At 39.5% G+C, this 27,409-nt stretch overlaps 2 protein-coding genes across 4 annotated transcripts in view; one reads left to right on the top strand and one right to left on the bottom strand.

Annotated features, from left to right (window-relative positions):
- The window catches only part of CMSS1 (cms1 ribosomal small subunit homolog (yeast)), a 373,543-nt gene that overhangs the window by 6,937 nt on the left and 339,197 nt on the right, over positions 1-27,409 (top strand). The window lies entirely within an intron of this gene.
- FILIP1L (filamin A interacting protein 1 like) overlaps positions 8,001-27,409 on the bottom strand; it is a 292,938-nt gene continuing 273,529 nt past the window's right edge. For 2 of the 3 annotated variants that reach the window (XM_025374760.1, XM_025374761.1), the window contains 2 exons: positions 23,597-26,372; positions 8,001-8,118 (listed from right to left, as the gene is read on the bottom strand). In XM_025374760.1, coding sequence (XP_025230545.1) covers positions 8,092-8,118; positions 23,597-26,372 — 2,803 coding nt within the window. In that variant the 3' untranslated portion in view covers positions 8,001-8,091. The remainder of the gene's footprint in view (positions 8,119-23,596; positions 26,373-27,409) is intronic. The other variant, XM_025374762.1, reaches the window with a different exon arrangement.

Genomic DNA, 27,409 nt, shown 5'->3' on the forward strand with positions numbered 1-27,409 from the left:
CCCAGGCTTTTTTTGTATTGTGTTTTTTCTTTTTTCACACTGAAGTTAAACCTTTACAGTATTAGTTTTACATATAGACAGTCATGCATTGTAGATGTTGTAAAGCATTGTCTCTACATATAAAATTCAGACTTGGAGTATTTATAGGAGACGTTAATAACACACAACAGAGGATCGACTTCTGGGCATGTCGTTTTCAAAATCATTTGTCAAGCTCTCATGCTTAGCCTTGTTTTAGACACTGTACCAGAATTAGAGGGAAAAACATAATCAGCTTATATTATAGGATTTACACATTGATGTGGTTCAGTCAAAATGCAGATAGTATTGACAGATATTCAAGGGCAAAACACAGGGGCAAGATGAATTTAAAAGGCAAGGGGAAGGAAAGAAGAAAGAGGAGGGAGAAAAATGACTATGTTATTTGTCATTGTTCTACACTTGAAGGCTGTAACAGATGGACCCTTAGATAATCTTCATGGTCTGGTTTAATTTACTGCATATAATTTCTGCAATTCTTGCAAATGATTAAATGAGTGGTTCTTGACAACAATTATGAACATTTAAAGGTGGAGATTTATACATATTTCCCTAAATTGCATGTCAGGTAGTTCCTGCTGTAATTTTGCTAAATGTCCGTGAATCTCTTGAAAAATACTACTGGATAAATGTGGAAGGCCTATACATAACTTCCATTTCCTCCCTCAGATTCAATAATAATATGTTATTTTGTGGCACAAATCTGTTTTTTGTTTTTGTGTTGTTTTTTTTTTTGAGACAGAGTTTTGTTCTTGTCCCCCAGGCTGGAGTGCAGTGGCGCGATCTTGGCACACTGTAACCTCTGCCTTCTGGGTTCAAGCGATTCTCCTGCCTCCGCCTCCCAAGTAGCTGGGACTACAGGCGCGTGCCACCATGCCTGGCTAATTTTTTTTATTTTTAGTAGAGAGGGGGTTTCACTGTGTTGGGCAGGATGGTCTCAATCTCCTGTCCTCATGATTCGCCTGCCTCAGCTTCCCAAATTGCTAGGATTGCAGGTGTGAGCCACAGAGCCCGGCCTGGCACAAATCTTTTATCTGTTGTTGATCTGATGTTCTTTAGTTGAACACTTCAGATGCATTCATAGAATTATACATTTTACTAAATATATCACAGCTTGAAATATAGTTTCCCCATTTTTATAAGCTTTCATAGAGTTCTTAATTGATTTTTAAATGGCTAATATTGCTTATAAAAATTAGTTGATCAAGCTCTTAAATTCTTATTTCTGAGTTCCTTGTTCTAGTTCATACTAGATCAGAGGTCAGCAAACTTTTTTCATATAAATCCAGATAATAAATATTTTAGGTTTTGCAGGCCCCGTCATCACTGTCATAACTCTGCTGCTGCAGTGTAAAAGCAGTCATAGAAAATAAATATGTAAACGAATGAGTATCGCTGTGTTCCAGTAAAACTTTATTTATGGACAACAACATTTGAATTTTATGTAATTTTCACATCACAGAATAGTCTTATTTGATTGTTTTTCAACATTCACAGTGGGTTAAATTTGGCCTGTGAACCACCGTTTGCAAACTCTGCCCCAAACTCAGTCACATCCTGAGTTGTATGTCATGTGTCTTCAGGAGAAGACATTTGAAACAAATCCAGAGAGAATTGTGTTTTACCTTAGTTACTCTGTTACTTAGTAATTATCAGCCATGCATTAGACCAGTCACATGTCTGTTAAAATCAGATATTTGATTCTAAAAAATCTCAAGATTAGTTCAGAAACCTTGAAGGTAAGTAAGTGAAGGACCAGGAAAATACTTCAGCTTGAAAGTATCATGTTGTTGACATTTTTGTTACAAATTGGATTTGTTTTCACTCACTTGGATTTTTATCTGCTTACTTTAAAACATTTTATCAAGTGAAATCACTCTAGAATTATTAGGTCAGCTTCTATTTTCATTGTTCGTCAGAGGCCACACTTTTGCGGAAACAGGATGCTCAGGAGGCAAGATTCTTTATGTTTCAGTTGTGTTACATATAGGTCAGACATTACTGTTTTGAACTCCAAGAGTATTCTCACTCTTTAGTTGTATTTGCATTTTTATTATATTATTATTACATATTACTTGAAATAAGCATGGTTTTTGGTTGTTAATCCTTTTGTTAAAATATAACTTTATGATTATTATTTTGAGACAGAGTCTCATCTGTCACCAAGGCTAGAGTGCAGTGGCGTGATCTTGGCCCACTGCACCCTCCGCCTCCCAGACTCAAGTGATTCTCATGCCTCAGCCTCCCGAGTAGCTGGGATTACAGTCATGCACCACCAAGCCCAGCTAATTTTTGTGTATTTAATAGAGATGGAGTTTTGCCATGTTGACCAGACTGGCCTCAAACTCCTGGCCTCATGTGATCTGCCCACCTTGGCCTCCCAAAGTGCTGGGATTACAGGTGTGAGTCACCACACCTGGCCAATATAACTTTACTTTGAAGACTTTTGTCTTAATGGAATTAGAACTGCTTTACCACTAAAAGATGAGTTTCTGCTGGTTCCCATAGAAGTGTCGACATTTTTCTACCCAATTTTTTTTTGGGGGGGGACGGAGTTTTGCTCTTGTTGCCCAGGCTGGAGTGCAATGGCGTGATCTCAGCTCACTGCAACCTCCACCTCCTGGGTTCAAGCAGATTCTCCTGCTTCAGCCTCCCGAGTAGCTGGGATTAGAGGCATGTGCCACCATGCCCGGCTAATTTTGCGTTTTTAGTAGAGACGAGGTTTCTCTGTGTTGGTCGAGCTGGTCTCAAACTCCTGACCTCAGGTGATCCACCCGCCTTGGCCTCCCAAAGTGCTGGAATTACAGGTGTGAGCCACCACGCCTGGCTTCCACCCAAATTTTTAGTCGTTTGTATACTATGTTGTCCCTCTTTTTGTGCTTCCTCTTAAACTTAGGCCAGCTTGGATAAAAATGTACTTTAGGGAGTCTCCTGACATGGGAGAAAACAATTTTGAAATCTTCAATATACAACATGTTTTGTGCTTCTCTTCTGAGTAAAATTTCTCCCAAGATATTTTGGTTTTTTCTGGGACTATTGTTAGTGCATGTTGTTTTTCCTGTTTATGCTTCTTTTCAACCTGTTTGGTTTTCACTATAGGGATTCCAATGAGTTTTTTTCTATTAGCATAATTACCAATGTTGAATGTCACCTGGGCATAACTGCTTTTCCTAATCCTGCAATACACCATTGCTATCTCTTAGCGTATTTTCTCAAGTGAGAAAATGTCTTGACTGAATGACCTTCTCTTCTTCATTTACTCATTCTCTATTCACTCAAGATTTATCAAATACCTGCTGTATGTCAGGCACGTACTAAACACTCTGTACATACATTTTTTTTTTTTTTTAATGACAGAGCTTCATCACCCCCCCACTTTTTTTTTTTTTTTTTTTTAAACAAACAAGATGTTGCTCTGTCAGTCAGACTGGAGTGCAGTGGTGTGATCATGCTCACTGGAGCCTCGGACTTGTGGGCTCAAACAGTCCTCTTGCCTCTGCCTCCTAAGTAGCTAGGACTACAGGTGTGCACCACCACACCTGGCTTTTTCTTTCTTTTTGGAGAGACAAAGTCTTGCCAAGACGGGTCTTGAGCTCCTGACCTCAAGCAGTCCTCTCACCTCAGCCTGCCAAAGTGCTGGGGTTACTGGTGTGAGCCATCATGCCCAGTCTCCACCTTCTTTTGCAGTCCATCCCCTTCTGCTGTTCTCTTCCTGCTTTCCTTTCACTTAGACTTTTCCACTTCAGGCTTTTAATTAATTTGACCTCCCCCTACTGCCGTCTGCCACTTGCCTGCTGGGACTGCTGCCCATCATCCCTCTCAATGCTGCCCATCATCCCTCTCAATGTGCCTATCATCCCTCTCAATGCTGCCCATCATCCCTCTCAATGCTGCCTATCATCCCTCTCAATGCTCCCATCATCCCTCTCAATGCTGCCCATCATCCTTCTCAATGCTGCCCAGGCCTCTAGCTCCTCCTCCTCCTTGAAATTGCAGGGGCCTGGGGGTGTTTGTACAGTGGCGTTAGTGCAATGAGGTGGACTTAGTTAGATAAGTATGGGGAATGGCAGTTTCTTTGCTCTTGCTCTGCTGGCTCCAACCCAGGACACCTGGCTAAAGCAGTCCTTAACCATGAGGATTTCTTCTGGGGTCATGCTTCCAGTTTTTAGTGAAGGATCACAAAAAATATTTAGTGTCGTTCCATTGATTTTTTTCCCCCCTCGATTGAAGCTTTTTGAAATGTTTTTTGAATGGCCTTTTGTGTCAAACATGCCTTGTCTTAAAATGTCCTGTATTACTCTGTCCACACTGAATTACAGGCTCAGCTTTCTCTCAATTCAATGAGAGAGTTTTCAGTGTGATGAAAAGAATTACTTTAGCTTTCTGCCAGGGGCTCTGTCTGACCTTATAGAATTCAACATTTTGTCTCAATAGTTGGGCATGCTCATAGCTTATCGGAACTGGAAGGGACCTGAGGAATTATTTCACTTTCCTGTTTTACATATGGAAACTCAAGGCTTAGATTGATGAATGCAAAGCTTGGTGTCACATGAGTGAAAATCTAGGATTGGAATTTGAGTCTCCTAACCCCAAGCTTTTGTTGAATCAACTGATTTTGTATAGTGTTTATTCAGGGAAGAGATATGAATAAACAGTGTCCTATGAGATGATAAATTGTGTATTTTTTCGAGCACCTGGAACATTGATTCATCTCTCCCTAAAAGATCTCAATGTTACTGACCTTTGATTCAGATATGTCCTTATTGCTGTTGAAAGCAACAATACCAATCTAAAATTTTTGTTAGTTTTACAAGCCTAGCAATATGATTCTGAGGCCTGGTTTATACAGAAGCGGAAACATACTGGAAAAATGGGATACGAGACTAAATGTCAGTGGTAAGGTATGCTCACTATACTGGTGATTGTCAGATATTCTACACAAAGGACATATTCGGTTGTTACTCACTTTTGTTATGCTTTTCCTCCTTGTAACTAAGAATTATCACTTTGTTTTTTTTCTCCTGGTCATAAAGAAATCATAGTTTTAGACCTTAAAGTGTGATTTTAATTGTCCTGTCACCTTGACGGAAATAATCTGATTTTCTTGACTCAGATTAGGAATTTTTGCTATCACCTTTTCTTAGCAAAATATGATTAATTAGCAAACTTCTATAGAATGAATAATTACGTCTGTGTTCATCAGAAAACTCTTGAATTGTTCTAGTGAATTTAGTCCTATATCAGGGTGACTGTAGATAGTCCATCTTTGGGTTAGATATATGAGATATATGTCGGATGAGGAAATGGGTAGATTTGGGTTTAGGCCTGTGAGCATGTGTATGTGCATATGTACATATAGAAGTAAAATAATTGTAGATGTGCTGCTTTTTTTGGGATGATCTTCATCAGGTCCACCAAGCTGCTTCACCGTTTCCTGGAGAGATGGTCCTTTGACCTTTCATAGTGGTAATTTTAGCTTTCCACATATTTCTGTAGATGAATGTATCCAGGCAGTGCATTGATGTGAGTTACCTTCTCCCTCCCATGTGGAGGAAAGTGTTGGAGGTGACAGTTCTTACGATGTGTAGCTTCTCACAGCCATTTTTGTAAATAGGCTTATCCATAGGCACTGTGGGGGCTTTACTGGAAATCTTGGTGATGCCTGTAGGTTTTGGTTTAGGGATCCGTGTTGGGATTCTCTGCTTGCATACCTCCTTGATCTTGAATTAAACAAGAGAACAAAAGGTAATTAATGGTACAGTTGGTGGAGAAGCAGTCACTTCCAGCCTCCTTAGACTCCATTGTTTAGGACATGGAGTCAGTTTGGAGGATTTGGCTTTGAAAGTACCAGTTTCTGGGGATATATCAGATTAAAGATTGTCAGGTTGAAGAAAACAATGTCAGGAAGTAATCTGGTGTGTGTTGAATATGTGCTGTGTGCACAGTTCTTGATAAAGATAGTGGTAGATACGGAGATTAATAGATATTTGGCAATCACAGTGTAGTGAGACATATAAAAGAGTAGTGTCCCAAATTAATCTCAGCAAAGAGCCATGAGATTGCCAGAGCAAGGTTAATTTCAAATGAGATTGTCTTTAAGAGTGCTTCATGAAGAATATAGCATTTGACTTGGGCCTTTAGACTTTTAGAAGTTTTTGCAGTATGATTTTGCTGGGATGGGCAGCTCCAATGATGATTAGGGGAACAGCTTGGTAGTATGTATCAAGAACCTTATGAATCTTTTCTAGGATGTAGAGAGGCAGGCAAGGATATTTGATTTTAGCATTGTTTATAACGATGAAAAATGGACAGCTAAATGAATAGTATGTGTTAAATGAATTATAGTATAATTATGACAATATGCTATGTTAATGAGGCCAAAGCATCAGGAGAATGTTTACTTAGAAATGTTAAAAGTAGAATTTAAAACTGTATACATGCTTTAATTATTTACACACGAAAAGAAAATGCCAAAAGAAAATGCACCCATGCTATTGGTGGTTAACCCTGATTAGTGGACTTTTTATTTTTCTTACATTTTCTGTGTTCTCCACATATTTTATAGTAAATATGCTATGAGAAAAAGCAACACTAAATTGTTTTAAGAGATAAGAAAGGAAGGAAACAACTCAGAGATCAGGACATTTCTGTGAACAACCGTATTATCCAAGCCATGAGCAGTAGAAGGTGCAGTTGAAGTCAGTGACGGACTAATCAAGTCCGCTAATATTGTGACTGTAGCATTAATAATAGCCTTCCCAAGATAGGTTTCTGTGATGTCCTGTAACTTTATCAAGATTTAGATTGGTTTTCCAATTTAGTGTACAAAAATGTATGTTGGGATCCTTTTTAAATTGTAGATTTCTGAATCTTACCCTATACGTTGTAATTCACTGGTTTGTGGATAGGTCCAGGAATGCACATTTTTAATAAACTCTCAGAGTGATTTCTTTGACTCAGGTGGTCGGCCTACCACACTTGGAAAAGTACTGCCATAATTGAACTTCCTTTAAATGTAAGCTTTATGTTTTCTTCACCTGAAACTCTGGCCTACCTGGGTATGCATAGTTCAATACTGTGAAAGGCCAGGACAGATTGGTATGACACACAGTATTGGTGGATCTCGGTTTTTTTGAGCAACACTGATATGTGTTGGTGAAGAAAATGTGTCTTGGAATGGTGGTCACTGATAACTTTCAGGCCCAGCTGACTGAAAGTTACTGGGCTACTACTTGTTTCCACACCATTGATGTGCAAGCTTTTGTTTTTTAGGTAACTCTTAATTTCATTACATAGTTTTTACCTCTAGATGGCAGCAAAGGCTTGTTATTTTATCAGAACACCCCCAATTGTCATTACCAAATCTTAAAAAAAAAAAAAAAATGAGCCTAGGGCAGTGGCTCTCGCCTGTAAGCCCAGCACTTTGCAAGGCCGAGGTGGGCGAATCACTTGAGGTTGGTTGTTTAAGACCAGCCTGGGCAACATAGTGAAACCCTGTCCCTACTGAAAATACAAAACAGCCGGGCGTCATGGCGTGCTCCTGTAATCCCAGCTACTTGGGAGGCTGAGGCAGGAGAATCACTTGAACCCGCAAGGCGGAGGTTGCAGTGAGCCAAGATTGCAGCATTGCACTCCAGCCTGGGCCACAGAGCCAGACTCTGTCTCAAAAAAAAAAAAAAAAAAAAAAGTGTTTTTTTTTTTTTTTCTTGGACATGTTTCAGTAAATGAGGTATGGAGCATTAAAATGTGTCATCTCTTGGATCATTTTTATACAGCATTATGTCAAATAGCTCCAAGAAAGTTTTGTCCAAATTTGGAATGCATATTACAAGAGAACTCCATGCATCTAGCTCTTTTAAAAAGACCACACAGTGAATGTTCTACTCAGAGTTGGAGGCTCCTGGGTTTCATCAGAAAGCAGATGTCCTGGAGGAGATTAAGCAAGTTGGAAAACTCATTCATAGAAGAAAACGATTTTTTAAAAAACGCTTAACCCAGTTCAACATGAAGACTGGGATTTGGAATGGATTAAAAGTCTGAAGGATGTTGAGTTCAATGAGGCAGAAGAAGTGGTTCCACCTAGGGAGCAGTAGAAAGAAGAGGAGTATATTTGTGGAATATATTAAATTTCAAAGGTGCTAGTTTGTTTTATCCATAGATTCTCAAAAGAAAACTAGCAATCGGCTGGGCGCGGTGGCTCACGCCTGTAATCCCAGCACTTTGGGAGGCCGAGGCGGGCGGATCACGAGGTCAGGAGATGGAGACCATCCTGGCTAACACGGTGAAACCCCGTCTCTACTAAAAATGCAAAAAATTAGCCAGGCATGGTGGTGGGCGCCTGTAGTCCCAGCTACTTGGGAGGCTGAGGCAGGAGAACAGCGGGAACCCGGGAGGCGGAGCTTGCAGTGAGCAGAGATCAGGCCACTGCACTCCAGCCTGGGTGACAGAGCAAGATTCCATATGAAAAAAGAAAAGAAAAACAGAGGAGAAAAGAAAAGAGGAAGGGAGGAAGGGAAGAAGGAAAAAGACTTAGCAATCTAGAAGACTCCCTGTTTATAGAGAGTCATTAAGAGGCATTGAGTCATAATGATCAAAAGAAGTATGGAAAGGTGAAGTGTTTTCAGTTGTATTCAAAGTCTCAGTTCGATAGCCCAATTTCTACACGACTCTTTTGTTCTTTCACATTATCATGGAGTGCAAATGTACCAGAACAATATCAACGTTTATGGAGAAACTATCAGATCTCAGATAGCTGGAGTCAGGATGTTTCATTTTCTGTAAATGAAATTAATTTTGTAAGTGCTTTGAACTTTTTGAACTGTATTGGCAACATGTTGTGTAGAAAGCAGTGTTTTCTCAGGAGTGGTCCTGACTCCAGGGACTGCATCACACTTTAGCTCTAGAGGTTGAGAAGTTGAAGACTCCCAGAGACCTCTGGTCATTTTGATATGTGGTAATTCAGGTGGCGTGGGACGGTGGTTGGATTCAGGGCTGCTTACTCCCTCCGGGACTCAGCTGTGGAATGCTTGGCCAAGGCCATGTGTTACCAGAATTGACAGTGTTTTTGTAGTTTTGTTTTTATCTCAGTGTTTAATGGGAAAGTATATAAGTAATGATGATGGATATGGTGATGAAAAGGAGGAAGTGCTAAACTGAAGAAAAATATATTTGAAATATGATTGCCTTCTTTTCTTTTGTCTTTTATATTATTTGACAAATCACTGCTAATTTATGGGGAGTGGTGGAATGGAAATAAGAGATAATCTGGCAGCTAGCCCAAAATTTCATGATGATGCTTTGGCTTTTTTCTCTTGATTTTCTCAGAGCTCCCCCATTAAACAATAAAACTTATCAGTACAGGTTTTACACTTTATACAGGAAAGGGTCTTTCAAAGGGAAGCCCTTTGATTTGATTAGCTCATTCTCATTAACCTCTTATGAGAGATCATTTGGTTTTAAATAGTGTTCTACTGCTGTGGTTTATATTAAAGAGTTGTCCAGTATCTGATGCAAAGGTTAGAGTAAATAGGTGCCTTTATTCTATAATGTATCATGATTTGTGGTTGTACCTAGTCACCTCCCAGTCTCTCTTTCTGTGGAAATTATTCATTCGGCAGTGGGGGCAATCCAAGAATAAACATTGAAATAAAGTTTTCAAAATCCCTCCAAACCCCGTTGCCCCCACTTTGTGTCAGACCAAGCATCAGATGTAGCAATACTTTGTTAAAATAAAATATACTAACCTTTAATACTTGTCTTCCTTATTTGTCCTCTTTTTATCCATCTGTGAACTTTTCTCCTTTTACCTTAGCTTTTCTTTTTTTGTATCCTTTCCTCCCTCCCCTCTCCTATTTCTTCCTCATTTCTTCATTTGCACCCATTTAATTGTTTTAGTCATTCTCAGGGTTACATCTTATAACAGCCTTTGGGTAGTATCTACAGCACAAGCAGTGGAGCCAGTCTTGGGTCTTCATTCTAGTTTTGGCACTAACTTGCTGTGTCTCTTTGAGCAAACACTTTACCCATGTAAACCTCAGTTTCCTCATCTGTAATCTTCATCTGGGGATTAAAATACCTACTTGTAAGTTTTCTTTGGGGAGAAGAGACATTGTGTAGTAAAGTCCCTGGCCCATCTAAAGTTTCGGGTAAGTGTTAGTCGTTCCTGTTGTGATCATCATCGTCATCATCTTTGTCTTTTTCCTTGTATCACTTCTTAAGATGCCTATTTCTTGGTCATAATCCTAACTTCTTTGATGGTTTTTACCTTTCTTGTTTTCCTGCTTTATCTCTTAACTATCCTCTCTCTAATTATTTATGGGCAATATGTTACTAAGGGTAGGAATTAAGGCAGCTGAATAAGCAGCACTGATTGCTGGGCTGTACTTCTAACCACCTTTGACCCAGAAATGGCCCCCTCACATGTCCTTTACTCTCCTTACGCTACTTTATCTGGTCCTTGTGAATCTTTCTTTTTTAGAGTTCACCTAGAGACATTATCTGTTCTTTCCTGTTTTCATGTCTTTTGTTTGAAAAATGCAGTAGTTCTATTAGATCACCTATAAAGTCCTTTGGCCTTGACATTCTGTGATTCTGTGAAAAGAACAAATGCAGGCCAGCTATGGCTACCAGGTGCCTTATTAGCCATATGAGCCTTTGTTGAGCACCTACTATGAGCACTATTTAAGTCCTGGATAGTATAGGACTGTGGTTCTTAAATTTTATATGCCCAGAGAGCCTGTTAGGATGCAGAATCCCTGCAGTGGGAATTAATAGGTCTAGGAATGTGAAACTCTGCAAAGTCATGTGTGTTTCTGATGAAGGTGGTCAATGACTGCATTTTAAGAAACACTGATATAAGGAGTTAAAAAATAAATGATAACTAATTCTTGCTTTTGAGATGATAGTGTAGGAGGGGTAACAAATGATTATGAGGCAGAATGATGTGCAATAATAGAATTACAGACAGCAGTTTTGGAAACTCAGTGGAAAACTAAAAAGTAAGGAAGATTTTCCATAGGAAGTGACACATGAGGGATGAGTAGGATTTTAGTATGAGGAACAAAGGAAGAAGAGTATTTCAGCCCTACAACCAGCATGATCAAAGGTAAAGCCCAGTAGTATGTGGGAGGATAGTTAGTATGTTGTCCTGGTGAAGGTGTGGGGATATGTCTAGAGTTTCAAAGGGAGATGAAACGAAAGATGAAGGCCATGATAGAAGGTTTGGACTTTGGGTGCTAAGCAATTTTAAGTACTATTTTCTGGGAGGCTGGAGAATTGCCAGGATCAGAATGGTATTTAAGGCTGGATTATAGAGGTGAGGATTTAAATGTAGTAGATTAACTATCTTATAGTACCATCTGTCCTAAAGTCTGAACTTGGGGAGTAGTAGTACAAATAAGCGGGGAGGACAGAGAAGGAAAGAATATGATAGAGAGGAGGATAAGCAGAGAAGTGGGGAATAGTTCCCAGATGTTGAACCTGAGCAGTGGGGAAGGTGATGGACCATCATTAGAGGTGAGACAAAAAACAGTTCAAGAAAGATAGTAGATTGGGTCATGGGCATCTGCTAAGTTTGAATTGTATAGTTGGGCCTTCCATGTGGAACTGTTTGGTAGAGTTGAAATATTGAAGATGTTGCTTTGAGGATCATGATAGAGAAATTGTTGATACTATTCAAGTGTCTGAGACAGCCAGAGAGAGAAATGTAATTCCCACTCAACTGCCACTCTTTTCTTCTCCCACCATAGGTACTTCTACATCCCTTTCCCAGAGCCTGAGATGAATTTTGTGGGATCCTCCCATGTGCCCACATCCTCTGCACAAGGCCACTTTATCTTACTGATAAGAATGTAACTAGTTCTGAGAACAGCCACCTAAGGAGGCATTTCTTCCCACTACTTGAACAGTGCATGGTGATTGAACCATTATCCAGGGACTGATTGGCTTGCTAGGGGAAAGGAAATCCTGCGCCTCTCTTCCAGTAACCTGGCTGGCCCCTCGGCCATTGTGTCTGATCCAAGCAGACGGATTACCTAAACTTGTACTCTCAGAAGGGTTTGCCACTTTGTGGCACAGAGCCATGCAATAAGGACAGGATAGCCTCCCCAAAGCATATTTACTTCCTCATTGGCAGTCTGAGAAAAACCTGGAATAGGACCATATTTGATAAGTTTGGCCTAAAAAAATAGTAATCGTCCGTTGTTCTCCCTAGTCTTCTCATTGTCCTTAGAAGCTATAATCAGCAGCCTCAGAAGCATTTATATTTTTCAGTTTCTGTAATTAATACATACTCTTATAATCAGAAAATTTCATATGAAATAAATGGGCTGCTTATGTAAATTACTATGAGAGCTGTTCTCAGGATGATCCCTACTCACTGATTTCCTCCCTGTTGTCCTAAAGGAATAACTGTCTGTCTCTTGTGTTATGGAACTTTTGAGGACCTCTTGCAGTTTTTAGTTAGCTCCTGTTTATATAAAACAGTGGTTTTCTAAGGCTTAAAAAATGACTGATCTCAGGCATAGTGAATTCAGGCGAGAACACTATGAAAAGGCATAAGAATAGAAAAAGAATAGCTTTTTTTTGTTAAAGAGAAGAGAGGAAAAAAAACAACAAAACAGCCAAACCACTAATTGTAAAGGATAGTAATGCATTTTTAAGGAATTACTTTGAGTTGTTCGAAGAGTGTCTGTGTTGATGCAGATTCTTGTATGGTGAGGGGAGACATAGGAGCCAACTTGACAATTTTCCTTTGCCATGGCAGTTTTTACTTGGGATGCTTCCTTGGTTTGCAATTTTGTACTCCTGAATTTGGAGACTGACAAGGTTGAACCCTAACACTTCTCCTTCTGACCTGGGAAGATACATAGTGATTATTTCTAAAAAATGATTCTGAGAGTGCCAGTCTTTCCTTATTAAGTTGCAGTGTTCCTTGAGAAATAGAAATCCAGATTTAGAGTGTACCATCTGGGAAAATTTTCTGTTTCTGCAACGGCAGAATCACACCAAATGTGGCCTAAGTTGCTGGTGCTAGTCTTTATAATGGCTGGACCTTGACCCCTTGATTGCCTTTTCTGAAAGTCTTGGGTCATTATCAGGATTGTCAAGGCAGCCACCTGCTTATAAGCTTAGGTGTGCAATGGTTGTGATGCTCCTTCCATGAGTCATTTTCACTCACTTCTGATGCTTTTCTCTCCCATCATCTCTGAGGCTGATCAGGTACCTCCTGCTCTGCACATATTGATGTTCTTCATGCTTGGCATTTGTGCCCTTTGCTTACAGAATCTTGCCTTAGGATAGAGTGGACACTGACTGCACCTTTTGTGTTCTGAGAACAGTGTCCTAATGAGAACATGAGCTTCTCTTTGGACTTGCTTTCTCACATCTCCTATCCCAAGTGCCGTCACCAGGTCAGTCTTCCCCGTGCCTGCCCATTTGTGTGGGGCTTGGCTTCTCACATTCATTATCTCTTGTCACCCTAACAGTGGCTTCAGGGAGGCAGGTGGAGTTGGAAGGAGAGGCAAATCACTATTGGCTATGGTGATCATGGAAGGTTTCAGAAGAGGCGAGCATTGATACAGACCTTTCAGTGTGGGTCTTATTTCACTTGACAAGAGATGAAAATTGTGTCCATGTAGAGAAGTGGGGAGGAGAAAGGGGAAAGCCCTGCATATGTTTAGGGACATTCTGAGTGTTCTGGCTGAAGTGGCAGATTTGTGAGGTGTAGCACAAGGAGGCAACATTAGACAACCTGTCTATCACCACAGAGAGTGGAAAGGATCAAATTCAACTTATAATGAATTTAAAACCCCTTGCAACTCAGTGTGTTGCCATGGAAAGAGAATGGGGCAACAGAATCAGACCTGTTTTCACTCCTCAGTTTTGTGACATACTAACAGAATGACCTGGAACAGCTTTCCTTATGTGTCAGAGTTTTAATCTACTTATCTCTAAAGTTGTCATAATACCCACTTTCTAAGGTTGTTGTATAATAAAATAATGTTATATAATGGATTTGTTTTTTGTCCTCTCTTTTTTAATGTTACCTCACTACGCAGAAGCCTTCTGTGAAGACAGAGACTCCCTAGTGCTGTATTCATGGTTCTTCACAATCTAACCGGTCTGTGCCCTTTAAGCCTTACCCTGCCCCAACCATCTCAACTTCATCCATATTGCACTGCTCACTGTTCCTTGAATGTTGATTATCTGCCCTCCTGCCTGCCCCCACACCTTTACCTTGTGGGCACCTCTTTGGAGCACCTTTCTTTCTTCTCTGTATCCTAGTCCTCCCCATCCTCCATCCCCTGCTCAATCCTCATCTGTTTCTGAAGCCTGATCCCCAAATCCCACCTGAGAGTAACCTGCTCTTCCTCTAAATTCCTGTAGTACTTACTGTCTATACAGTTCCTTCTCTCTGTTGAGCTCTTAGTTACCTTTTAAGCTACCCCTTAACTCCTGCCTTTTATTCCAAACTTGAATGTCTGCATAGCTGCCTAGCACAACAATGAGCAGTATTGCGTGCTTCATAAATGTTTGTTGGTTCATTCTTGTAGGTGAATGGTTGAGGAATGAAGGAAGCCTGTATCCTAATAGAAGACGTTAATGCCTGTAGTGGTTATAAGCTAATAATACAGAGGGAATTGCAGCTTCTCAGAGAGGACCTTTTAGAACGGTCTAAACAGTAGAGAGTTATCTCTTCAGTTCTTGGGATTCCTGCTGAAAACTAATTCCCTTCTCCCCCAACTCCATTTAAAGCCGGGGTGGTTGATTTCTAGACTCTTATTTCTCCCAAGGGCACATGAGAAATGGAAAGCTCTAGTTGAACTGAAAATTCTAGTTTAGAATTCAGGTATCTTTGAAAGAGACAGAAGTACAAAATACTGTAATAATGCAAATATAAATGTTCAAGTATGAACATGCTCTTGGGCCAGTCTGTCAAGTAAGTGGAAACAATTATGCAACAATACTCTTCAGTATAGGTTTTTAAAGTTGCTTTGAGGCCTATGTTTAGTCAGATTCAAGGTTCTCATCTCTAGACACCAGACATGAGTTTTCATATGAGTTGTCAAATTTTTCCCACAGTAAGTTATGTAAGAGTGGAACTGGCTTATAGAGTCACTTGGTCCATCTCTTTAATGTGGTGATTTTTAACCAGAGGGCAATTTTGCCCTCCAGGGAACATTTAGCCATGTCTGGAGACATTATTAACACAGTTGGGGGATGCTACATGGTGTGTAAGTAGAAGCCGGGAGTGTTCCTAAACATCATACCATGCATAAACACCTCCTGCTTCCCCACAACAAAGAGTTCCTGGGCTGAAACCATTAATAGTCCTGAAGTTGAAAAAAATGCTCTAATGGGGAGAAAAAGCTGATATGATTAGGGGTAAAAAATTAATTTGTAAAATCTGTTTTTTTTTTTTTGAGACAGAATCTCAACAGAGCTGTGAAGCTCTGTTGCCCAGACTGGAGCGCAGTGGCACAATCTTGGCTTACTGCAACCTCTGCCTCCCAGGTTGAAGTGATTCTCCTGCCTCAGCTTCCCAAGTAGCTGGGATTACAGGTGCCCGCCACCATGCCTGGCTAATTTTTGTATTTTTAGTAGAAACGGGGTTTTACCATGTTGGCCAGACTGGTCTTGAACTCCTCACCTCGTGATCTGTCCGCCTTGGCCTCCCAAAGTGCTGGGATTACAGGCATGAGCCACCATGCGCAGCCAATTCATAGAATCTTAGAGAAAGAAATATCTACTAGTTTTGACACCTATAAGTGAAAAAATGAGGAAGAAGTTTAATTTCTGGAGGAAAAAAACTCATGTAGGTTGTTGGCTTATTTATGCCCCGACCTTATTTCCCAAAAGGAATTTTAAATGATTTAAGGAGGGTGGTAAGATTTCAAATTCAGAAGTCCCTGGAAGTTAGAACCAAATGTGATCTTAAAGATCACCAAGTTCAATTCACTTATTTCACAAAGGTTAAATGACTTGTCCAGGGCCTCACAACTGACTAGAAAAGGCATAAACCAGAGCCTGATCTATTTGCCTGCCTCCAGTGCTCCTTCGCCTAACCACTTCACTTAACTGAGTCTTCCTCTGTGAAGCTTTCTAATCTACTGTAGCCTTCCTTAATCTCCAGTTTATTGGTAGAGATTGACAGTTTCCCACTTGATTAAATGTTGTCTGATACTCTTGTTTCTTGTTTCATTTCTTGCCCAGGTTAATAAGCTCTTCAAGGGCAGTGAATCTTTCATCTCCATAATATCTACCCCAGTGGCAAGTAAGAGGTACACAGTTTAGTGTGTCATGATCAGTGGATTGATCGATTGTGTACATGTGATGCTTTGAAGAAAACAGATTGCACACTAAGATGCTGTGCATGTCACTGAGACACAAGTTTTGTTGCATAAGGATCATTTCTACTCACTTGATTGACAGATTGGTCCAGAGCATGTGCACATTTGAACATTTATATTTGTGTTAATACCTTGTACCTTTGTCTCTTTCAAAGATATCCTATTATAAACTAGAGTTTTCAGATAAACTGGAGCTTTCCATTTCTACTATGTCTGTGGCAGAAAAAGAGTCTAGACAACCAACCACCTTTACCTTTTGCCAGAACAGCAGATAACTCCCTCTACAGACCTTTCTAAAAGATCCTTTCTGAGAAGTCTCAATTCCCTCTGTCTTAGCTTGTAACCACCACAGGCATGAATGTTCATTAGTAACCTACCCTCCACCTATCCAGAAACCTCAGGAATGGCTGAGGACGAGATGTAGGCTTTGTAGGTCTGTAGGGTTTATATTTGTATATTGTAGTTGTCCAAACATGGCTAGCCTTTAAAGAGCTAAACAAAACAGAGGCACAATCCTATCATAAAAACGGACTAAGGACATGAATAGACAATTCTCAAAAGAAGATATACAAATAGCAAACATATATAAAAAAATGCTCAACATCACTAATTACCAGGAAAATGCAAATCAGAACCACAGTGCGATACCACCTTACTCCTGCAAGAATGGTCATAATCAAAAAATTAAAAAATAATAGATGTTGGCGTGGATGTGGTGAAAGGGGAACACTTCTACACTGTTGGTGAGAATGTAAACTATTAGTACATCCAGTATGGAAAACTGTGGAGATTCCATAAAGAACTAAAAGTAGATCTATCATTTGATCCAGCAATCCCATTCCTGGGTATCTACCCAGAGGAAAAGAAGTCATTATATGAAAAAGGTATTTGCACATGCATGTTTATGGCAGCACAATTCGCAATTGCAAAAATATGTAACAAGCTCAAATGCCCATCAATCAATGAGTGGCTATAGAAAATGTGGTATATATACGTGGTGGAATACTACTCAGCCATGAAAAGGAATGAAATAATGGCATTCGTAGCAACTTGGATGGAACTGGAGACCATTGTTCTAAGTGAAGTAACTCAGGAATGGAAAACCAAACATTGTATATTCTCACTCATAAGCGGGAGCTAAGCTATGAGGACACAGAGGCGTAAGAATGAGACAGTGAACTTTGGGGACTCAGGGGAAAGAGTGGGAGGGGTGTGAGGGATAAAAGACTACACATTGGGTACAGTGCAAGTGATGGTTGTACCAGAATCTCAGAAATCACAACTAAAGAACTTACTCATGTAACCAATCACCACTTGTTCCCCCAAAACCTATTGAAATAAATAAATAAAAACAGAGGCAAAAAAAAAAAAAAGATGGTCTCAGGTAGCCCCTTAGATATCATACCAGGACCGTTTGGCTGTGGGGAGGAAGAATAACTCACTAAAATAAGAAAACTAGTTTCAGTTTTTCAAAACAGATTGCCTCAAATAATAAGATAAGTTTTATTTCTCTTCATCAACAGCTTTGACAATGAAATTTTAAATGATGTCACAAGTGATTATCCCTGGGATAGCTGACTGCAATGCCAAAGGTTATTCCTGAATACATTTTTATGGCAGCATTCTAAGTGTAAAACCTGGTACCTGATGGAATGTTGACAGATTTGTAAGTGCTCCCATGTAAATGGTGTTAATTCATTATCAAATTATGAAGTACTTAGAGGTGTTGGCCAGTTAACTCGCTAGACTGCCTCAAGATTCCTTACCCTACAGTGTTGCCTTTGGGGGATGCCTGCTCTGATGTATTGACTGCCCAAAAGCTTTACCCTTCTTGATGTACCTTGAGGAATGGAAAGGATCCATCTGCTGGAAAGGAAAGGGCTTGGAGTTTAAGTAAAATGAATTTAAGTGGGGTTTAAGGTTTGAGAACCTTAGCAAACTACTTGTCTTCCTTGCTCTTTCTTGTATTTGCTTCACTGTGCCATAAGTTGAATGGAGTCCTTTGTTTTGGTTCATCTAACTGCCGTATTTAATGTGTGTTCTGGACCCTTCCCAAAAAATGCGACAGAGTTAAGTTGAGGGCCTGGGATCTGAGAGAGAAACAGACCTTGTAGGTGTCAGACAGCCTGCTGCAGCTCAGCCAAAGATTTAGGCATCTATGCTTTGCTACAGTTATAAAACTGGGAATCTTCCCACCCAATAAAATGGGAGTTTTTATTGAGCTTTCCTTTTAAATAAAAAGAAAACGTGGAGAATAAGCCTTCTATTTGTCATGCCAGCCACTAGAGGGTAGAATAGCCACACTTCCTAGGACAGGTGTAATTTAAACAGAGGGACTGTGGTCAGAACACATTTACCAGTGCTTGTCAATGCAGATGCTTTTTGACTTATGATAGGGTTAAAACCACATAAACCCACTGTGAGTTGAAAACTATTAAAAGTTGAAAATATGTTTAATACACCTAACCTACTGAATATCATAGCTTAGCCTAGCCCACCTTAAACATGCTCAGAGAACACTTTCATAAATCTACAATTGGCCAGAATCGTCCAGCAGCACAGCACACTATAGAACAGGGGCCCCTAAAAAACAAGCCATGGACTGCTACCAGTCCGTGGCCCGTTAGGAGCCGAGTGGCACGCAGAAGGTGAGTGGCAGGCAAGCGAGCATTATTGCCTGACCTCTGCCTCCTGTCAGAACCAGTGTGGCATTAGATTCTCATAGGAGCACGAACCCTATTGTGAACTGCACATGCGAGGGATCTAGGCTGAGCACTCCTTATGAGAATCTAGCTAATGCCTAATGATCTGAGTGGACAGTTTCATCCTGAAACCTTCCACCCAACCCCCCGGCCATGGAAAAATTATCTTCCATGAAAACAGTCCCTTGTGCCAAATTGGGAACTACTGCTGTACAGTATCGGTTGTTTACCCCCATGATTGTGTGGCTGACTGGGAGCTGTAGCTCACTGCCACTACCCAGCACTGGGAGAGAGTATCTTACAGCATATTGCTAGCCCAGAAAAAGATCAAAATTTGAAGTACAGTTTTAGGGTACAACTAACCAGCAGAAGAGTTTGTTAAAATGCAGCTTTCTGGGCTTCTGCCCCCAGAGGTTCTGATTTGATAGATCTGAGTATAACTTAATATCAAGGGATTCTCATACAGATATCTTGGATTTTACTTTGAGACACGCTGATCTGTAAGAGTTTTGGGGCATGTATTTTTTCCTGACTATCTTTTCTCTTGGGATTACAAAGCAAAATGATTATCTGGAGAAAAAAAATCTGAACAATAACAGAAACCAGGGTATAGGAAAAAGCTAGAGTGTTGGTTAATTTAAAGGTCTTTCCCTGCCTTTGTTTAACATATTTTAAAAGAGACTTACTTTATAAATATTCAGGATCAAAGAAACTACTAAAACGTTTTTATTGGGAGTTTTACTTCAACCAGTAAAGACCATGGAATCCTTAGACTACAAATCTCTAAACATTTTTGATAAAATATCCCTTCTATGACCATCTCACAGCTCCCCTAATTTTATCCTTTATGGGTTATGTGGTTTGGCTCTGTGTCCTCACTCAAATCTCCTAACTGTAATCCCCATGTGTCAAGGGAAGGACCTGGTAGGAGGTGATTGGATCGTGGGGCGGTTTCCCCTGCTGTTCCTGTGCTGTTCTTGTGATACTAAGGGAGTTCACATGAGACCTGATGGTTTAAAAGTGGCAGTTTCCCCTGTGCAGTCTCTGGCTCTCTTGCTGCCTGGTAAGATGTGTCTTGGCTTTGCTTTGCCTCCTGCCATGATTGTGAGTTTCCCGAGGCCTCCCCCAGCCATGAGGAACTATGAGTCAATAAAACTTTTCTTCTTGATAAATTACCCAGTCTCAGGTATTCTTTATAGCAGTATAAAAATGGACTAATAAAAATGGATGTCATGAAGACCCCAAGCCTAATGTCTTAGCATTGTAAAATATAGTTGTGGAGACCTTACAAAGAGTGTATGTAATTTTATCATGAGCTTGATTGAACAAGTATTGCAATTCTTTCTTATGTGTAAAGATTCAAGTGTAGTAATGCACAATGAATGCCCTTCTAGTAAGGATGACAATTTTATTTTTGTCAGTGCCCCTAGAGAGCAGTGGCATCCTCTTGGGGAAACTTTTGCCATTACTTTTAAATAGAAAAAACATGATAAAATCATTCAAATCTGTGATAGGATTCTACCATTTAAAGAGTTAAAGAGTTAGTGGGAATGTGAGTAAAATGAAACTTGGTTCTGAAGCCAGGACTTAGACTAATGAAAGGTTGGTATGAGTTTTTCAGAGAGACGAAAAAACAGTCTGTCTTCTGTGAGCACTCATGGACCAAAGAATACAACCCTCCACCCCCACATATTTCATATGAAGATTTCTGAAGATTTTCCAGTGTCACTTCCTTTTTCCTTCCTGGTTTTGGGGGGAGTTCTATGATTATATGTTAATGAAAAAGGAAGTTCTGTAATCTTCCAATCTCTTCTCTCTCTCTCTCTCCTCTCACACGCACACAAAAAAATATAAGAAACCTTTTTAAAATTAAAGGCCAGATATCTACAGTGTCTCATTTTAGGTGAAATTCTATAGAAAAAAAGATGTTTTGCAGAAATTATGCTGCTGTTATGATGATCTTTAATTAGTAACACTTGTAATAATGTACACGTTATTAATCTGTCTTCTAAAATTTATTTTGATGCTGATACAAATTATTATACTAAAGGAATCCTCCCAGTAGAGGTACTTCTGAAAAAGAGGTGTTCCTTGAAGGTTTGGTGAATCTCCAGTTATGTTAGATTAACTACTTAGGCAGCCTCTATATAGTTAAAATCTGGAACAAATTATTAAATGAGAATTTGTGCATTATAATAATAGAACACAGGACTTACGGTGTTAACTTTATTATAGAGAATTGCTGTGGCTCACATAAGAAATTGAACCCTTTCAAAATGGGTGGGCTGATGAATAGCCCAAATTTGGCTCCCAAACTCTATTAGTTACAAGTGTGCCAAGAATGCATTTCTACCCTCCTCTCATCCCCCACCAGCACTTGGAGCAGCCAAGAGGAACCTGGGGTGATGGGAATCCCTTGGCTGGTTATCTCTGCCTCTTTATCTGTTTCCCCCAGTGCCACCCAAGCATGTGTTTTGTTTATGCCATTATGTGACAAAGTTGAGAAGACTTTGTTCTTAAATTCTTTGCGATTTCCATTGTTCATAATTTTATGACTAGTTGATTGATGCCTTCCAAAATATTACATATACCCGCTCTCAGTAACTAGAAAAAGATCTCATGAAGCAGCAGCATTATCATTGTCTGTTTTGAAAGAGCTAAAATTAAGTTGGCCATTCCTTCTAGAGTTCTGGCCCAAGGTGACTTAAAAATAGTTTTAATAAACATTTAGACCATCTTGTATTTTGTAATACAGTTGGGTCACTGCTGATTCCTAAGATAAATGTGTTTAAACAGAAGCTTTCTCATTCATCAGCAGCCTCAGCTTTCATCCAAATTTATTTAATGATGATGCAAGCCCATAGCGTTGGTGTTGCAGTTCATCACCATGGAAGTGTTTCTGTCAACAAATCCTTGCTTTACCATCATGAAATTGATTTTGCAGGGGAAAGGAGGATGATTGTGAAAGCTTTCTTCTACTCTTAAAGATCTTCACAGTTTGCCTGGATGTCTAAATGAATTGTATTTAAAATCAATAACTGGCAATAAAATTAACCACACTAAATTAACAGTTATGAGGTTAGAAAAAGGGAAATGGCAATAAGCTACTTGGTCTGAAATCGTCTTTTTGGAATGTGACTTGGAGACCATACTTGTAAGTTAAAATGTTCCCTGAAAGCTGTTGTTCTCTGCTCAGAAGTATAGATTATCCCCAGGGAGTCCCGTGAAGCAGATAACAGAATTTCTAGGATGATTTGGCTGAGTTTTTCTCATCTATATTATAAATGGCATAATAATCACAGAAGAAATTCACACTATATTACTTCTTTCAACTAATATACTGTATTTTTTTTAAATATGCCTTTTCTATAACTTATGTCATAACTATCTTTGGCTTTTATGTGCTTGTTTAAAAAAAAACTGTAAAAGTTAAAAAAAAACAAACCTATAAGCTTCTGAATACAGGCCCTTTATGAGCAGGGTAGGTAGCACCTACATTAAGTAATTCAGACTATTTTGGGAACCACATAGGTAAGAAACAAGAATGACATTTTCTTTTTTTTCTTTTGCTTTGAAGCGGAGTGTTCAGGAGTTTATGTCACAGTGGCTGGTTCCAGATTTGGTTGCAGACATATGTGTTCTGTGGGAGTTTTGATCTCTGGTAGAAATATAGTCGACTCTTGATTGTCAAGGTTAACTACATTTCCAAATGTACTTTCTCTGGCTTTCTATCACATGTCAGAGCTTTTAAATTTTACCATCTGCTTATATGTGCTCATGAAAACCAAAATTATTCAGTAGTATTTTATTTCATTATTATCATAAACATTTAAGTTCCTAATGTAGTCTGAGCACTGTGTTGGGCTCTAGAGATACTGAGATACATCCCAAGCATGAAGTTATGTTTGCTTCTGAAAGATCTTATAGTTCACTTTGAAATCAAAGAGATGTAATTTTTATTTATTTGAACCACTTTTCCCTCTTCTAATATGTGATTAGAAGTTGACCGTAAATGGGACATAGGTCCTGTTTGTTTTTAAGGAAGAATTAATAGAGACTATAAGCAAAAGACAAAATTCTATTGTACATGCAGAAATATAACACAGAATGACCAAAAGAAAATTCAGCAAGCAATGGTAAAAATAACAAATTATTTACTGTTTTATAATGTTAAAGTATTTCGCCAAGACAAGTTGCAGTCAAATTAAAGTGAGTTATGGAAAATGAAATACATAAAGATGTATTTATACAAGTGCAGACTAAATATATTTTCCATACAAGTTTGTAAATGAAAAGATATACAGTAAGTGCACACTCGATATGACTATGCAGGCAACAGTTAGTTTCAGATACTCTTGTATAGTTCATGCACAAACCTTCCCAAAGTACAAGTTCAGTCAGTCTTGGGGGATATGGAGGGATGATTAAAAAAGGATTGAGTTCCTTGCAAAAATATCAGTATGGACTGGATGAGGGTGAGCGTGGTCAGTTATATATATTACTTACTGTAATTTGTGATTGTCGAGGAAGAGGTGTGGCTGTTGGTGTGATAGTAATACTGCTGGTGACTTTATTGGTTGTTTTGTTTAGTGCCCCATTAATTAAGCCTTGAGTTCGGTTATCCTGCAGTGGTGCTGAAGGGCTGGCAGGTCTCACAGGGCTGGCTACAGCTTGCATGTAAGGACTTCCTAAGTGAATGTGGATTTTATTATCCTCAGTAGTTATCACACTTGAACTATTACTGTTTGAACGCTGAAACTGCCATGATGACTGCCGGTCCGGGGAGACTCTGAATATCGCATGCTTGGCACTGATTTCTATTGGTTCTGGAGAGCGTCCCTGCTCAGGAGAGCTAGCTGAACCAGTCACAGCCAAAACCTGAATAGGGGACATTGTCCTTTCTGGAGTTAGAGAACCACAAGACTCGGGGGTCTGTGCTCTGGCAAAAGTTGCCATGGTAATTGGGGACATGCCTTGTTCTAAATTCATGAGGTCTTCGGTAGAGGTTTTGGATTTTACTGGTGTTATGGAGGCATTTTGGAGGATGGTTATCCTTTGCTTTGGCGTGCCACAGTTCGGTATCACTGCAGTACTCGTGTAAGAGTGAGGACTCTCTGTAGTCGGGCTTGTGATTTCAAGAGTGGCTGTGTTTTGTACATGGTCTGGAGTAACCTTTATATGAAGTGGCTGCCCAGGTGTGTGGCTTAGGACTAGATCTCCAGGTTGCACAAAGTTGGCACTGGGTTTAGTTTGTATTTTTCCATTCTGAGGATGGCCCTCCTTGGATTTCATCCAGGGAATCCATAGCTTTCTGTTAACAGGACATGGAGTAGACTGGCTGCATTTGAAGGACAGCACAGATCCCTCATCATTAGGGTCCTCATCTTGATCCTCACTCTCCTCATATAACTGACCATTGATGACTGCACGTTCCAGAGGAATGAGGCTCTTGTAATCAGGTGGTTCATTGTCTACTGCTTCTGTCTGAACTTCTTTAGAAAATACTTGAGTATCGGAAATTCTTCTTCCATTGAGACTAGGCCTGAGGCTCTTACTGAAATGCCGGTACCTCTCTAACTCCTTAGTGAGGTTTTCAATCTCTCTTCCTAAATCTCTGTTCCTGTTTTCTTGTTGATTTAGTTTTTTTTGCAGGACTGAGTGATCTCCCTGGAGGTGACATATTAGGTCTTCAGTTGCCATGTATTCATGAATTTTCTCTTTTAATGCATCCACTTCTCTTGAGAGGTGCCCTGACTTAGCTTCTTCTTCTTGAAGCCTTTTGAAAAGCCATTGTTCATGGCTGGTCTCTGTCTTTTCTGCTAATTTGTACTTAGCAAGTTCCATTTTAACATGCTCCAGCTCTTTAGATAAAAATTGAGCTTTGTCTCTTTCATTAGCGTACCTTCGTTCTAGAGTCTCATATTCATCTTCTGTTTTCATGAGGTCGTCCTCAATGGCTTTCATGTCCTTTAGCTTCAGTTTCAGTCTTTCCACTTCTTGAGAGAGCTCCTTAATCTTATTGTTTTCTTGGTGTAATGCTGTTGTGGATTTCCCAGAGTCTTGATTTAATTTGTTTTTTGGGAAATCTTTCTCAATTGCTTCCAGTGATTGAAGCCTATTTTTCAACATATTAACTCTTGACAGGAGATCATTTCCTTTCTCTTCTTCCGCTTTCAATTTGTTTTTTAAATCATCTCTCTCCTTGGTTACGCTGTACATCTTTTCTTCTACATCGGTTTTGGACTTGAGCGCCCTTTTAGTTTCCTCAATTAACTTCTCAGTAACTGTTGTTACTTTATTTTGCTCCACTTGAAGCTGAGAAGAAGCAGCTTGTAATTTATCTTCAGTTTTCTTTAATTTTTCACTCATTGTTTTGCGTTCATCTACAAACATCACAGTTAATGTTTTCAGTTTAGTTAAATCCTCTTTTAGAGTGAATTCTGTCTTTTCTAGCCGACTTTCAATGGCTTCTAGCTCTTTAATCCTTACTTTTAAACTCTCCAGTTCTTGAGACAACTGTTTTGTGGTCATCCTTTCTTTTTCTAAATTGCATTTCAGAGAGTAGCATTCTTGTTTGCTTTTGTTGAAAGCATCTTCTAACTTTTCCAGAGCCATAATTCTTTTACTGAGTTTTTCAACCTCTAGTTTAAAGTCTTTACTCTGTAACGTCTCCTTTTCAAGCCTCTTATTGAGATCTCTGCACTGCTCTTCCATTTTTATGAGCTCTTCATCTTTCCCTTCCATATCTAGCACACGTTTCCTGAGCTCTTCCACTTCAGCCATGATACCAGCATTTCCATATTCTCCCTTACTGATTTTTTCTTTTATATCCTGCAGCTCCTCTTCTGCTTTTCGTAAAGACCTGTTTGTCTCTTCTAACTCATCAATCTGCCGGCTGAGTGCTGCCAGCTTTTGTTGAAGCTGGCGATTTTGACTGTCCTCATTGGTGAGCTTCGCCATAATTGTGTGTTGGTCCTGGTGAAACTTTGTGGTCTGTGTTTGCAGTTCCTTCTCTAGTCTGGTTGCCTTCTGCTCCTCCTCCTGAACTCTGGCTTCAGCAAGAGCTAGTTTGGTATGTGTTTCTTTTGCATTTGTGGTCAGCTCTTGGATTTTCTGTCTTTGAAGGGTGAGCTCTGCCGTCAGCCTTTGTTGTTCATCCACCACCATCAAAGCAAAAGACTTCAGCTTGGTCAGCTCCTCTTTCAGGGTGGTGACCCTTTTCTCCTTTTCTTGCTCCTTCTCCTCCTGAGACTTGATTTCTTGATCAATTAGCTTCTTTAATCTGAAAAATGTAAAGTGCATTTTGTGATTGATGCTTTAGTAACTCATCGACTGTAATTAAATATATATGTAATTTAGAAATTATGTAATTGTATGAACTGTGTCAGTTCATATACAATATGCAAAAGAGTTCCTGAATTTGATGACAGAGGAAAATCTTGATAAACAGTTATCTTGCTTTTTTACTTGACTACTATTGATCAGTAACAGCTGCATTTCACCAGGAGCCTTAGTAAAAGAGTAAAGGCAAGAATATTTAGTTTAAATTGCTTGGGTAACATATAATTATTAGGCAGTCTGGCCTGAAGACTATGAAAATAGGCACAAGCTTGAGATGATGCAGTTAGACCTGGCTGCAAGACTGACCCTAATCTTACCAACTAATTGATCTGGGCAGTTATTTAACATCTCTGAACCTCAATTTCCTCATATGAAAAATGGGGGCAATAATTATATTTACTTCAGGGGCTTTTTATGAAAATTAAATGAAGTGATTCATCTAAGATTCTCATTGTCCTGGCACGTGGCAAGCATTTGGTATTAGTTCTTGCTGCTGTTCTTTTTTTATTAATAGGGTTATTATATTTATCAAATAGTTTGCTTGAACCAAAGTATGTGGTGCATTAATGTTTGATGTTCAACTCCTTCATTCTTAGTTAAGAAAAATTGTATTCCCATTGCTTAGAAGTTATGCACTTCACTGATAGACATCTGTGCCAATTAAAACTTGGTTTGCACTGGCACAACATTATTCTGAGAACCACTTCACATATACCTTATCCTCATAGTGGACAACAGTTAAGTGAGGAGAATTGAGAGGCATCTGTTTGGGTTTGGTGTTTTCATAACATTTGAGAAGAGCGTGGGGTTTGGTAGGAAAGTGCTTATTGATGAGAGTCTGATGCTAGACATGATGGAAGAGAAACTCTGTTATCAGGAACATAATAATTCCCTCTTAAATGACGACTACTGTGACATGCTGTTTTCTTCTTTTATGTTTTAAATTTGTCTACATAACAGGAGGATATTTTACATGTA

This window comes from Theropithecus gelada, chromosome 2 (assembly GCF_003255815.1).
Source record: "Theropithecus gelada isolate Dixy chromosome 2, Tgel_1.0, whole genome shotgun sequence".
NCBI classification, from domain to species: domain Eukaryota; kingdom Metazoa; phylum Chordata; class Mammalia; order Primates; family Cercopithecidae; genus Theropithecus; species Theropithecus gelada.